Source organism: Nyctereutes procyonoides, unplaced genomic scaffold (genome assembly GCF_905146905.1).
Source record: "Nyctereutes procyonoides isolate TBG_1078 unplaced genomic scaffold, NYPRO_anot_genome, whole genome shotgun sequence".
Lineage (NCBI taxonomy): Eukaryota > Metazoa > Chordata > Mammalia > Carnivora > Canidae > Nyctereutes > Nyctereutes procyonoides.
In genome coordinates this window covers 6497344-6510768 of record NW_026575140.1, presented here as the reverse complement: position 1 = coordinate 6510768, position 13425 = coordinate 6497344, and the positions used below count along the sequence as shown (strand labels likewise).

Genomic DNA, 13425 nt, shown 5'->3' with positions numbered 1-13425 from the left:
TCAAATATTTAAATATAAAAAATAAAAATAAATTGATATTTTCCAAATATGTTAAAACACAATTGACTTTGTCTTCTTTCAGATGAAAATCAAATGCTTTGCTGTTCACTTTTTCCACATGCTAATGACTGGCTAATAAATTGCATCAAACCTGAGGTAATTCGCCCTATTTGTTCATTTATTGGACTGACTCTTGCAAATAACAGTAAGTATTCATTATTCTGTGGTTTTACTTGAAGAAACATAGTTCAAATCATAACAAAAACTTATTGAATTAATTATTAAATTAATTGAATTAAAGGAATAATTTAGTATACTAAGTTGGGTCATTTTGGTTGCATTTAGACTATTACAGATAGGAAAATCTTGAAAGTAGATATGGTTAGGAAGACAAGTGGGAAGATGGAGGTAGCAGCATAGTTTTGAATCTCTCCAGATACCTTTACAAAACAGAACAACTAGATAGGAAAACTAAAACCCACAGAGTTTTAATTTAATTTAATTTTAATTCTCTGATCACATAGAATTAAATTAGAAATGAATAAAAATGAAACACCTAGAAAAGTCCCAAAATCTGAAAATTAACTCAGTGCTAAAAAAAAGACCTAAAGGGCAGCCTGGGTGGCTCAGTGGTTTGGCTCTGCCTTCGGCCCAGGGCATGATCCTGGAGACCCAGGATCGGGTCCCAGGTCGGGCTCCCTGCATGGAGCCTGCTTCTCCCTCTGCCTGTGTCTCTGCCTCCTCTCCTTCTCTCTCTCGGTGTCTCTCATGAATAAATAAATAAAATATTTAAGGCAAAAAAAAAAAAAAAAGACCTAAAAAAAAAAACCCCAAAAATCAGTGAGTAAAGGAATAAATCATAAAGAAATTAGAAGTGTTTTTAACTGAATGATAATGAAAGCACATTTAAAAATTGGTTTGCTGGGCAGCCCTGGTGGCTCAACAGTTTAGCACTGCCTTCAGCCCACGGCGTGATCCTGGAGACCCAGGATTGAGTCCCACGTTGGGCTCCCTGCATGGAGCCTGCTTCTCCCTCTGCCTTTGTCTCTGCCTCTCTCTGTGTGTGTGTCTCTTACGAATAAATAAAATCTTTTCGAAAAATTGGTTTGCTAAAAATAAATAATGAATAATTAAATAAAAACTGGATTGCTGCAAAAGCAGTGTTTGGAGGGAAATTTATAGCACCATAGTTTGTAGAAGGAAAGAAGAAAGATCTCAAATCAGTTATATTAGTTTCCATGTAAGAAACTAGAAAATAAGTTAAACTCAGAGTAAAAAAATAGAGATCAGAAACTAGTGCAATAGAAAATAACAGAATAGGGTAAAAAAGTCAATGAAACAAGAAGGTAGGCCTTAAAAAAATCAATGAGATGGATTCTTTAGGGGCACCTGGGTGGCTCAGTCAGTTAGGTGTCTGCCTTCGGCTCAGGTCGTGATCCCAGGGTCCTGGGATTGAGCCCCATGTGGGCTCCCTGCTCACTGGGGAGTCTGCTTCTCCCTCTCCCTCTGCCCACCCCCTCCCCACTTGTACTCTCTCTCTCTTTCTCTGCTCTCTCTTAAATAAATAAATATAATCTTAAAAAGAACAAAAAGGGAATAAAAGAAATGGATCCTCTAGCCAGACTAACTACAAAATAAAAAGAGAGGGCCCAAATTACTAATATCAGGAATAAGAGGTGACATCACTCTAGATCTTAACAGATATTAAAAGGGTAATAAAGGAATAATAGAAACAGCTATGCCACTGAATTTGAGAACTTGCATGAATTGGATAAATTCTTTGAAAGACACCAACCACCAAAGATCACTCAGAAGAAATAGATAATCTGAATATTATTATTTAGATTAAAGAAATTGAATTTGTAGTTTAAAACTTGAAACAGGAATTTCTGGGCCCTGATGGGTTTACTAGTGAATTATGCCAAACATTTAAAGAAAATAAATTCTACATAACTTGCCAGGAAACACTTGGGAACTTGGAACACTTGGATGAAACACTGCCCAACACATTTTAATATTTTTATTTTATTTTATTTGAATAAAATACACCCAATGTGGGGCTCAAACTCCCAACTTCAAGATTAAGAGTTGTATACTCTAATGACTAAGCCAGCCAGGCACCCCTTTGCCAACACATTTAGAAGGTCAGCATTATTCCCTCACTAAAACTTGAAAAAGACCTTACAAGAAAGCGGAGTCAGTATCTCTTATGAACACGGATACAAACATCCTTAACAAAACACTAACAAATCAGGGACACCTGGCTTGCTCAATCAGTAGAGCATGTGGCTCTTGATCTTGGAGTCATTAGTGGATGCAGAGTTTACTTAACAAAATTTCAAAAAAATATATAATTAAAATTTTAAAAATATTTACAAACCAAGTCCAGCAATATACAGAAAGGATAATATATTATGACCAAGTGACATTTATCTTACAAATGCAAGATTGGTTGAACATTGGAAAATTTACCTTATTCTCAGGCTATGACAGAAAAGAAAAGCTATACAATAATCGAAAAAGAGGGATCCCTGGGTGGCGCAGCGGTTTGGCGCCTGCCTTTGGCCCAGGGCGTGATCCTGGAGACCCAGGATCGAATCCCACGTCAGGCTCCCGGTGCATGGGGCCTGCTTCTCCCTCTGCCTATGTCTCTGCCTCTCTCTCTCTCTCTCTCTGTGACTATCATAAATAAATTAAAAAAATTAAAAAAAATAATCGAAAAAGATGCAAGGAAAGCTTTTCACATAGTTCAACATATATTTGTGACAAAAGCTTTTGGTAAACTAGGAATAGATAGAACTTCTCAGTGTGATAAAGGGCCTGTACAAAACATTACAGCTAACATATTTAATGGTAAAAAACTTCATGTGCCCCTCCCCAACTCCAAGATTGTTAAAAAACAAGGATGTCCACTCTCCCTGCTTTAACATTTTCCTGAGTGTTGTTCAAGTCAGTGAAAGAAGTCAAGAAGATAAAAGGCATAGAGTTTGAAAAGGAAGAAGAAAATACAGTATTTATTAATACATTATGTGATTGAAGAATCTACAATAAAGCTACAGGAATGAATAAGTGATTTTAGCAGGTTTTAGGATACAAGGTCATATACAGAAATCAACTGTATTTCTGTATAGTAGCAACAAGTAATTGGGAACGTAAATTATTGTTTACAATCATATAAAAAAACTACATAGGGATATACTTAATGAAATTTGTGCAATGTCTGTATGCTGAAAACTAGGAAATGTTGCTAAGATAATGAAAACCTAAATTAATGGGAGATATATACTCATTGATTCTAAGACTCAGTATTATTAAATGGCATTTCTCAAATTCATCTCTTGATTCAAAATATCCCCCATCAAAATACTAGCAGACATTGCTGTAGAAATTGACAAATTGATTCTAAAATTTACATGGAAATGTAAAGGGACCAGGATAGTCAATACTGTTCTGGAAAAGGTCAAAATTAAGGGATTTATATTACTTGATTTTGATACTTCTGATATAGTAATCAAGAAAATGTGGCATTGGTATAGGTGTAGACAGATCAATGGAACAAAATAGCCCAGAAATAGACCCACACATATATAGTTGTTAATTTTCTACAAAGATGCCATAGTAATTCCATGTGGGAATTTGTCTTTTCAACAAATGGTGCTGGAAACAGTGAATATCTATACACATAATATGAATCTCAACCTTAATTTTACACTGTTTACAAAAATAAACCTGAAATGATCCATAGACCTAAATTTAAGAACTGAAATTGAAAAACTCCTATGCAAAAACATAGGAGCAAATCTTTATAACTTGGTAGAAGACCAAGATTTCGTAGAACACAAAAAGTATGAACCATTAAGGAAAAAATGATAAATTGGACTTCACTGAAATTAAAAGTTTTAACTCTTCAAAAGACATGTTAAAATGAAAAGGCAAGCCATAGACTGGGATAAAATATTTGTGAAATGTACATCTGATAAAGAACTTGTACCCAAATTATATAGATAAGAACCCTTAAAAATCGGAAAGACAAAAAACCTAATGATTAAAAAATGGGCAAGATTTGGACAAATAATTAACCAAAGAAGATATGAATATTAAATTTTAAGTAAGCAATGAAAAAAATTTTGAAAAGGTGCTCGAAATCATTAGTCATCAGAGAAATCCAAACTAAAACCCCAAGGATACCACTGTACACTCATGCTGACTAAAAGCAGAAAGGTTAATATTATCAAACGTTGATAAGGATTTGGAGCAACTAGAACTTTATCACACATTGTTGGTATATACCTATATTCACATATTTAAAGCAAATAATCATGTTTTATGTGCAAGGAATATACCTCTATAATTCCAAAAATTGGATTTTCTTTCCATGATGTTTTGACATTTCCCTTTTCTCTAAAAGTCTACTTGAAATAGTAATAATTTTAGAACCTCATTACTCAGGAAACTGGTGTGAAAATATAGATTAAATTTGAAATATTCAGTGTACAAGTGTAGACTAGAATGTTCTTATTGCTTATAAGCCTGAATTTTTATTATGTAGGCTATTACTAGAAATTGTGGTAACACAATGCCATTTTTTTGTAAATTTTATTTATTTATGATAGTCACACACACACACACAGAGAGAGAGAGAGAGAGAGAGGCAGAGGGAGAAGCAGGCTCCATGCACCGGGAGCCCGTGGGATTCAATCCCGTGTCTCCAGGATCACGCCCTGGGCCAAAGGCAGGCGCCAAACCCCTGCGTCACCCAGGGATCCCCACAATGCCATTTTTAAGCATTTAAAAATACTTCTTTTTTCAAGAGTTTGTTTTTTTTTTTTAAGATTTTTTAAATTTACTTATTCATAGAGACCCAGAGAGAGAGAGAGAAGCAGGCTCCATGCAGGGAGCCTGACGCGGGACTCAATCCCCGGTCTCCAGGATCACACTCCAGGCTGCAGGCGGCACTAAACCGCTGTGCCACTGGGCCTGCCCTCAAGAGTTTTTTAAAGAAAATACCTTGCAGAATATAAGCCTCTTTTGGAGTCTCTATAATATTGAAAATATTTATCCCTCAGTAACATTTCCTAACAGTTCCTTTCACAGATGTAGAAAATTCTGAACTTGATTTTTAATATTTTTAAAGATTTATTTATTTATTTGATAGAGAGAAAGAGAGAATGAGCATGGAGGGGCAGAAAGGGAGGAGAATCCCAAGCTGATTCTGCAGTGAGCACAGAGCCCAACACAGGGCTCAGTCTCACAGCCCTGAGATCATGACCTGAGCCAAAACCAAGAGTCTTAACCAACTGTACCAACCAGGTGTCCCTGAACTTGATTTTTTTTTCAAAGTTAAGATCTTCATATTTTACTGAACACAGAAAGTAATTTTCTCATTTAAATCATTTTGGCTCAATTTGTGGTATTCGGGTAGATTGGGGAAGATATGTGGCAGAATTATAATCACACCTATGTATCCATTTGTTAGAAGCCCACTGCTGGGATCCCTGGGTGGCGCAGCGGTTTGGCGCCTGCCTTTGGCCCGGGGCGCGATCCTGGAGACCCGGGATCGAATCCCACATCGGGCTCCCAGTGCATGGAGCCTGCTTCTCCCTCTGCCTGTGTCTCTGCCTCTCTCTCTCTCTGTGTGACTATCATAAATAAATAAAAACAAAAATTTAAAAAAAAAAAAAAAAAAAGAAGCCCACTGCTAGGATAGGGGCTGTAAAGACTATTGAATGCATAGACCCATGGGATACTTTCCCATCAGAATCATTTTCAACAGGGGAACAAGATGCTTCAGACTTTTAAAAATATGTATTTTTCACTGAATGTGCTTGGAATAGTTGTTATAACTCTAAATAATATGTTATAATTTTATGTTCTAAGAAGTAAAAGAATTAGAGTTAAATAAAGTAGATAAAATACGTGTTCCTTTGGAATAATTACTTTGCCCTTTGTAGATTGAAGCAGTCTGGGAAATGAGTTATGTTAGAATTCAGCTTGCTAATTGCAATACCAAGTTAAATGAATGAATGTATTCTTCATATCTCTGTTGAAGGACTTGAGTTTACTAGTGTCATTCTTGCAAAATATACCAGTTCTTGCTAAATGAAACAAAAAAAATATCTAACACATGAGAAAGTGTACCATATATGTAGTTAGTTCTATGTAAAAGTGCATTTTTTACCCAAGTAAATGACCTGTTCATTTTATGATTATGTATATACACATGTAAAGATTGAATTTTTCATTTTTTAGTTTTGGGACTTTTTAGTATTTGAAAAAGTCATGTTAATGTCATATTTAGTGTAAATTAATTGAATGGATCAAACACTTCTATTAATAGTTCTGCTACTTTATTCCTTAAGCATATGTTCAGAAATACTTTATATCTGTGGGTGGACTGGATGTATTGTCTCAAGTTCTTGTGCAACTGGAATCAGATTCACACAAGACTCTTTCCAGTGCTAAGCTTGCAGTGGTGGTGACAAAGACAGTGGATGCGTGTATTGCTGATAATCGTGAGTGAACATGCTTAGTAATTTTTCTGCACTTGAGTTTTGTTTGAATTCAGCATGGTGAGTGTTGAAATAGTAGACTGAACACAAACATGGACTGGACTTTCAGTTTCTCACAAGTGGGAGGGAATCTTAAAAATGTCTTTCCCTAAGGGTTCAAATCAAGGTCCTTTGACTTCAAGTTAGATTCTGTCATTTCTAAACCTTTGTTTCACTGAAAAAGCAGTATTAAATTAAAGACTTTAGGTGGGAAATGAAGGGACATCATAGAAAGATAAGCAATGGAGAACCCAATTTGTAGGTTTTTAAAAATTATATAAAGAATTAAGGTATGCCTCTTTCTGATCAGTATGGGATCTAACTTACCCAGCCGTAATTAGCGTGTGGCAGATCCAGACTTTAACCTGTGGCAGCTTCTCACATATAGAGACACTGAGGAATGATATTCTGTAAATCTATGTAATAAGCAATTCTTGATATTCACAAATAACTGAAAAATAAGATGATTTTTTAAAAAGTCAGTTATTTAGGGCCTGGTTTGTGCTGGGCTTCTTGTGAGCTCTAGAGTTACAAAAATGATTAAGATACAGTCCCTTGAACAAACATTATATGGTCTCATTTGGGGAATATAAAAAATAGTGAAAGGGAATAAAGGGGGAAGGAGAGAAAATGAATGGAAAATATCAGTGAGGGTGACAGAACATGAGAGACTCCTAACTCTGGGAAACGAACAAGGGGTGGTGGAAAGGGAGGTGGGCGGGGGTTGGGGTGACTGGGTGACGGGCACTGAGGGGGGCACTTGACAGGATAAGCACTGGGTGTTATGCTGTATGTTGGCAAATTGAACTCCAATAAAAAATATGCAAAAAGAAAGATATAGTCCCTTGAAGAATTTACAACCTTATTGTTGGTATAAATATTATTAGATGCTGGGTGAACTCTGTTAAAACCCCCTTAGAAGTATAGCTTAAAACGTCAGCTTCTTGGATTTTGTAACACGGCATCATAGCTTCAGGTGTTCTTCACTGTGTCATTAACATCAGTAGAACCATGGCCAGCTAATAATGTATTTCAGTGACGGACAGGAATTAGTTACATAGGGGGGTCTATAGTCCACTAGATAAGAAGGCTTATGTAAGGTGGGAGTAAGTATATTCACCTTTTAGGAAGGTGTACTATTGACTTCATACTTCACAGCAATCTAGGATAATTAAAAAGAAACCATTCTTCATAAAACAGGCTTTAATAAATTGTCTTTAGTTTAAAAGAGAGATTAATGAGGGCTATATAAGCTATTATCTTATTACAATACATTTATAGTCACATACATATGAGATACAAATATTAGATATTATATTGATATTGTATTGTTCTCCTAGGATAAGATCTGACAAATAGTTTATATGTGTGTGTATATATATATGTATATATAGTTATATATATAGTTATAAGTTTTAAGTTTATTTTTTTTTCTATTTTATACCAATAGCTACTTTTGGAATAATACTATCCAAGTATCAGATTGTTTCAAAACTTCTGACGTTACTGCTTCATGAAAGTCTGGATTCAGGAGAAAAATTTAGCATCATACTTACTCTTGGTCATTGCACAGAGGATTGTGGTAAGTATTGAATTTGTTTAGTGTGCTTATTAAAATAGTGGAGTGGAAATCCATTTTTGTTTTTTTTCTTATTTTCATATGAAAGACTTGAAAGTACTAACTTTCTTTAAGTCATTCAGGCCGCACACTAGTCATATTGCTCCTCATCTTCCTTCATCCGTGCCCCTCCTTATCCCTTTCTGCCCAATGCCGGTTTAGGCACTTAGCCCCTCAACATCTTTCACCAATGTAATTGGAATCAATTCCTCCTTGTATTCTACCTTTTCTACCTCCTTTTTTTTTTTTTTTTTTTTTTAAAGAGTGGGAGGGAAGGGAGGAGGGGAGTGAGAGTGAGAGAAAGAATCTTAGGCAGGCTCCACACCTAGCACAGAGCCTGACATGGGGCTCAATCCCACAACCCTGAGATCATGACCTAAGCTGAAATCAAGAGTTGGGTGCTTATCCAACTAAGTCACCCAGGTGCTCTGGATTTATTCTACCTTGTAAATTTTTTTTTATTTTTTATTGAGGTTTAATCTGACAATATACCTTTTTTACCCATTTTTTCCCCAACTATAACTTTTTTTAAAACCACGTGAGGGCTATTTTTGTTTGTTTGTTTTACGAGGTATGACTCTATCCTGTAGCTGTATTTCAGAGATCATCACTTATGAGACAGCTATTTTATATCAGAAGATAATTTCCTAAATGGAAAATACTTTTGAAACTATTTGTTTTACTCTTTCTTAAGATTTAAACTACGTTCATGGGATCCCTGGGTGGCGCAGCGGTTTGGCGCCTGCCTTTGACCCAGGGCGCGATCCTGGAGACCCGGGATCGAATCCCACATCGGGCTCCCGGTGCATGGAGCCTGCTTCTCCCTCTGCCTGTGTCTCTGCCTCTCTCTCTCTCTGTGTGACTATCATAAATAAATAAAAACAAAAATTTAAAAAAAAAAAAAAACTACGTTCATAATTATCACAAAGAAGAGGGTCACTGGGGTGGCTCAATGGTTGAGCATCTGCCTTCGGCTCAGGTTGTGATCCTGGGGTCCTGGGATTGTGTCCTGCAACAGGCTCCCCACAGGGAGCCTGCTTCTCCCTCTGCCTCTCTGTGTCTCTCGTGAATAAATAAATAAAATCTTTTTAAAAAATCACAAGGAACAATTATGACCTTATGTAGATAGTATATGAAAAAATAACTGTATTCCGTTTTCATTTTTGATATGTTTTCCAGAGGAAAATCAGTATGATCTTTTTAAATACAATGGTCTTCCACTCATGATACAAGCCTTAACTGAATCACAGAATGAGGAACTAAACAAAGCTGCCACTTTTGTGCTTCACAATTGCAAAAAAATTGGTAAGTTTATTGTTACTTAAAAAAAATACTGAAGTTTATCTTCTTTGATGAACCAAACCCCTTAGGCTCCCAGTCTCTTCTTATGTTTGAAAAGCAGAATATATAATTTGGATATGACAACTAGAGTATTTCAGCATATAAAAAACCTATGTGGAAGAGAGCAACAGTATAGATAATTCACTTATTTTATGCAAAGTGGACAATTTAGTTGTAGGACTTAAATTTGAGGCCTACAGGTAACTTACAGTTAAATTATAAATTACATTTGTTTACTTATTTAAAACATATTTGAGTGCCTGTTATTTACCAGGCACTGTGCTAGGTTTTAGGGATATAGTTATTAAGAAACAACAGTCTGCACTCATAGAGCTAATTTTAACTAGATAAATAATCATCGAAAAATCTAAAAAAAATGAATGAATTATTAAATATTAACCTAAGGGTTAGGAATGAATGGAGCATAGATCTTAGAATATAACAAAATACTGTGACCTCAACTTGCAGCAGAAAAGGCTTCAGAGGAAGTGACTCTTGAGCTGAGATCTGAATGTATAGTGTTAACTAGGTCAGCCATAAGCAACAGTGAGGCACACAAAGACCCTGTGATAGGAGGGAGCATGCATTGAAGGAATCATGGCCTTTGAATTGGTCTTTATGAAAGAAAAATTGCTGCTGCTGCAATATGTAAAAAGAAAACTTAAAGATTATAGGGAAGAACTGCTTTATGAAAACTGCTAAAAAAAAACACTACCTTAACACCAGTTTCCACATACCTGAGGATGTTTATGTGCCTGGCATAACATATTTTCATAATGTTCTTTCTCTTCTAACTCTGAAGAGTAAAGTTCTAATTTATGACTGGGGCTTGGGCTTCTGCCAACCACTTGCTTTCCTTTTATTTTTAGTACTACCTAAACAATTAAGATAGTCTGGATGGGCAAAATTTAGAGGAGGGGGTATGGGGTATGATGTTGTCCTTATTAAAAGTATTAAAATTATATTTAAAGTGTCAAAAAAGGGATCCCTGGGTGGCGCAGCGGTTTGGCGCCTGCCTTTGGCCCAGGGCGTGATCCTGGAGACCCGGGATCAAATCCCACGTCGGGCTCCCGGTGCATGGAGCCTGCTTCTCCCTCTGCCTGTGTCTCTGACTCTCTCTCTCTCTGTCTGTGACTATCATAAATAAATAAAAAATAAAAAAAATAGTTTAAAGTGTCAAAAAAACCCATTATACTAATGGATAAATTCACTATTTTTTCCCATGTTACAAAGCTGAGAAACTATCTCTAAGTCTAGGAGAATATCCTTTTGGTGAAAATGAAGAACAATTAAAATACATAAATACTAAAGAGAAGAATTTTGAAGAGTACTGGAAAAAAGCAAAGGAACTTCTACACAGACTAGAACACCTTGAAAGAGAAAGAAATGAGGTTGGCTTTTTGTTTCAAAGAATATAGAGCTCTTTTCAAGTATTTTCTACAGTAGAGGTTGGAGGGTAAAAGATTTTTCTTGCTAAGTTATTTTTTTTTACTTCAATATTTAAAAAAAAAGCTTTGTTCTAGGGATGCCTGGGTGGCTCAGCCAGTTAAGTGTCTGCTTTCAGCTTGGGTCATGATCCCAGGACCCTGGGATCAAGTACTACATTGAGCTCCTTGCTCAGCAGGGAGCCTACTTCTCCCTATACCTGCCATTCCCCCTGCTAGTGCTCTTTCTCTCTCTCTGACAAATAAATAAAATCTTTTTAAAAAATAAAAATGAAAAGAAATAAAAAGATTTGTTCTAGTGAGAGAGAGAGATTGAGTGAGTGTGGGTGGGGGGGAGAGGGAGAGGCAGAGAGAGAATCTCAAGCAGACAGACCCCCCCACTGAGCACTTAGCCCATCACAAGGCTTGATCCCACAACCCAGGAGATCATGACCAGAGCCAAAATCAAGAGTCCACCACTTGGGACGCCTGGGTAGCTCAGTGGTTGAGCATCTGCCTTCAGCTCAGGGCGTGGTCCTGGAGTCTGGGGATCGAGTCCTGCATCGGGCTCCCTGTGTGGAGCCTGCTTATCCCTCCATCTATGTCTCTGCCTCTCTCTCTCTCTCTCTCTCTGTGGTGTCTCATGAATAGATAAATAAAACCTTAAAAAAAAAAAGAGTCCAATACTTAACTGACTGGCCATTCAGGAGACCCAGATCTTAATGGTTTCAAATTTAAAATTCATTATTGATACTTGAGAATCCATCTTTGAGAATAGGAAGAAAAAGATTTTTAAAAAGTGGAGATTAATGCTGAAAAAATAAGACATGGAAGATAGAGATCCAAAGTTTGTATAAGAGAAAAAGGATGGAGAAGTAATAATCTCTTTCTTTACATATGTGAATATGTATATGTGTACGTTTTAGTACTTTTTCTGTGTATGTATGCTTTGTGTCTTTGTATGCACATCCATTTTCATTTATTTTTTAAGTAGGCTCCAAGCTCAATATGGAGTCCAACATGGGGCTTGAAGTCACACCCTGAGATCAAGATCTGAGCTGAGGTCAAGAGTCAGACACTCAACTGACTGAGCCACCTAGGCACCCTGTACATGCATTTTTAAAAATAAAAGCAGGGATCCCTGGGTGGCGCAGCGGTTTGGCGCCTGCCTTTGGCCCGGGGCGCGATCCTGGAGACCCAGGATCGAATCCCACGTCGGGCTCCCGGTGCATGGAGCCTGCTTCTCCCTCTGCCTGTGTCTCTGCCTCTCTCTCTCTCTCTGTGTGACTATCATAAATAAATAATAATAAAAATTAAAAAAAAAATTTAAAAAAATAAAAGCATAGTGCTCACCTTAGTATAATAGTATGTAATTTCATTCTTTTAAATGACTAATATTCATTATTAGAGATCATTATAAATTTATTTAACTAGTCTTTTGTTGAAGGATAGTCAGATTATAATCAATCTGTGCCCAGTGTAGACAACTCTCGAGTAAACATCCTGCCATATATATAATTTTTGTAACAGCTTTACTGAGATGTAAATCACATTTGATTCGATTGACCTGTTCAAAGTATACATTTCATTGGTTTTTAGTATACTTACAGAATTGTGCAACCATTACCACAATCTTAGAATACTTTTATCATCCTAAAATAAAACCTCATACCTTTTAGCAGTCACCCTTCATATTTCCTCCATCCGTTCTCCCTACCTCCTCAGTTTAGGCAACCACTAAACTATTTTCTGTCCCTATATATTTGCCTATTCTGGACTTTTTATATGGATTTTTTCTTTTTTTCTTAATTTGTTTTATATAAATTTGAATTTTATAACATGTGACCTTTTATGACTGGCTTCTTACATTTAGCATAATGTTTGCAAGGTTTATGCATGTTTATATCAGTATTTCATTCCTTTTTTAAAAAGCTTTATTGAGATGTAATTCACATACCACACAATTTGCCCATTTAAAGTATGTAATTCAGTAGTTTAGTATATTTACGGATACGTGCAACTATGGTCAAATTTAGAATATTGTCATCACTTCAGAAAGAAACTCTGTACCCTTTAACTACTTGCCTGCATCCCCCATTTCCAGCCATGCACAATCTTCTTTCTATCTCTATAGATTGGCCTATTCTGGATATTTCATGTAAATGAAATTATGTAATATGTGATCTTTTGTGACTGGCCTCTTTCATGTAGCATGTTTTCAACATTCATCCACGTTTTAGTGTGTTTCAGTACTTCATTCCCTTTTATGGCCAAATAGTTTTCCATTGTGTGAGTATATCACATTTTGTTTATCCATTCATTGATGGACATACTCTCATAATCTATGTCTTTACCATGGGTTCTTGTAGACGGCATATAGTTTGGCCTTTTTAAAATCCTGTATGACAATTTCTAGTTTTTAATTGATGTGATCACTTCATTTATGTTTAATGTAAATATTAGTATGTTTGGGTTTAAGTCTACCATATTGCTA

General features: G+C 36.1%; 1 protein-coding gene across 1 annotated transcript in view; it reads left to right on the top strand.

Annotated features, from left to right (window-relative positions):
- Window positions 1-13425, top strand: part of TERB1 (telomere repeat binding bouquet formation protein 1) — a 46306-nt gene that overhangs the window by 13138 nt on the left and 19743 nt on the right. The window contains exons 7-11 of the mRNA XM_055304781.1: window positions 83-205; window positions 6360-6512; window positions 7999-8130; window positions 9346-9471; window positions 10741-10898. Coding sequence (XP_055160756.1) covers window positions 83-205; window positions 6360-6512; window positions 7999-8130; window positions 9346-9471; window positions 10741-10898 — 692 coding nt within the window. The remainder of the gene's footprint in view (window positions 1-82; window positions 206-6359; window positions 6513-7998; window positions 8131-9345; window positions 9472-10740; window positions 10899-13425) is intronic.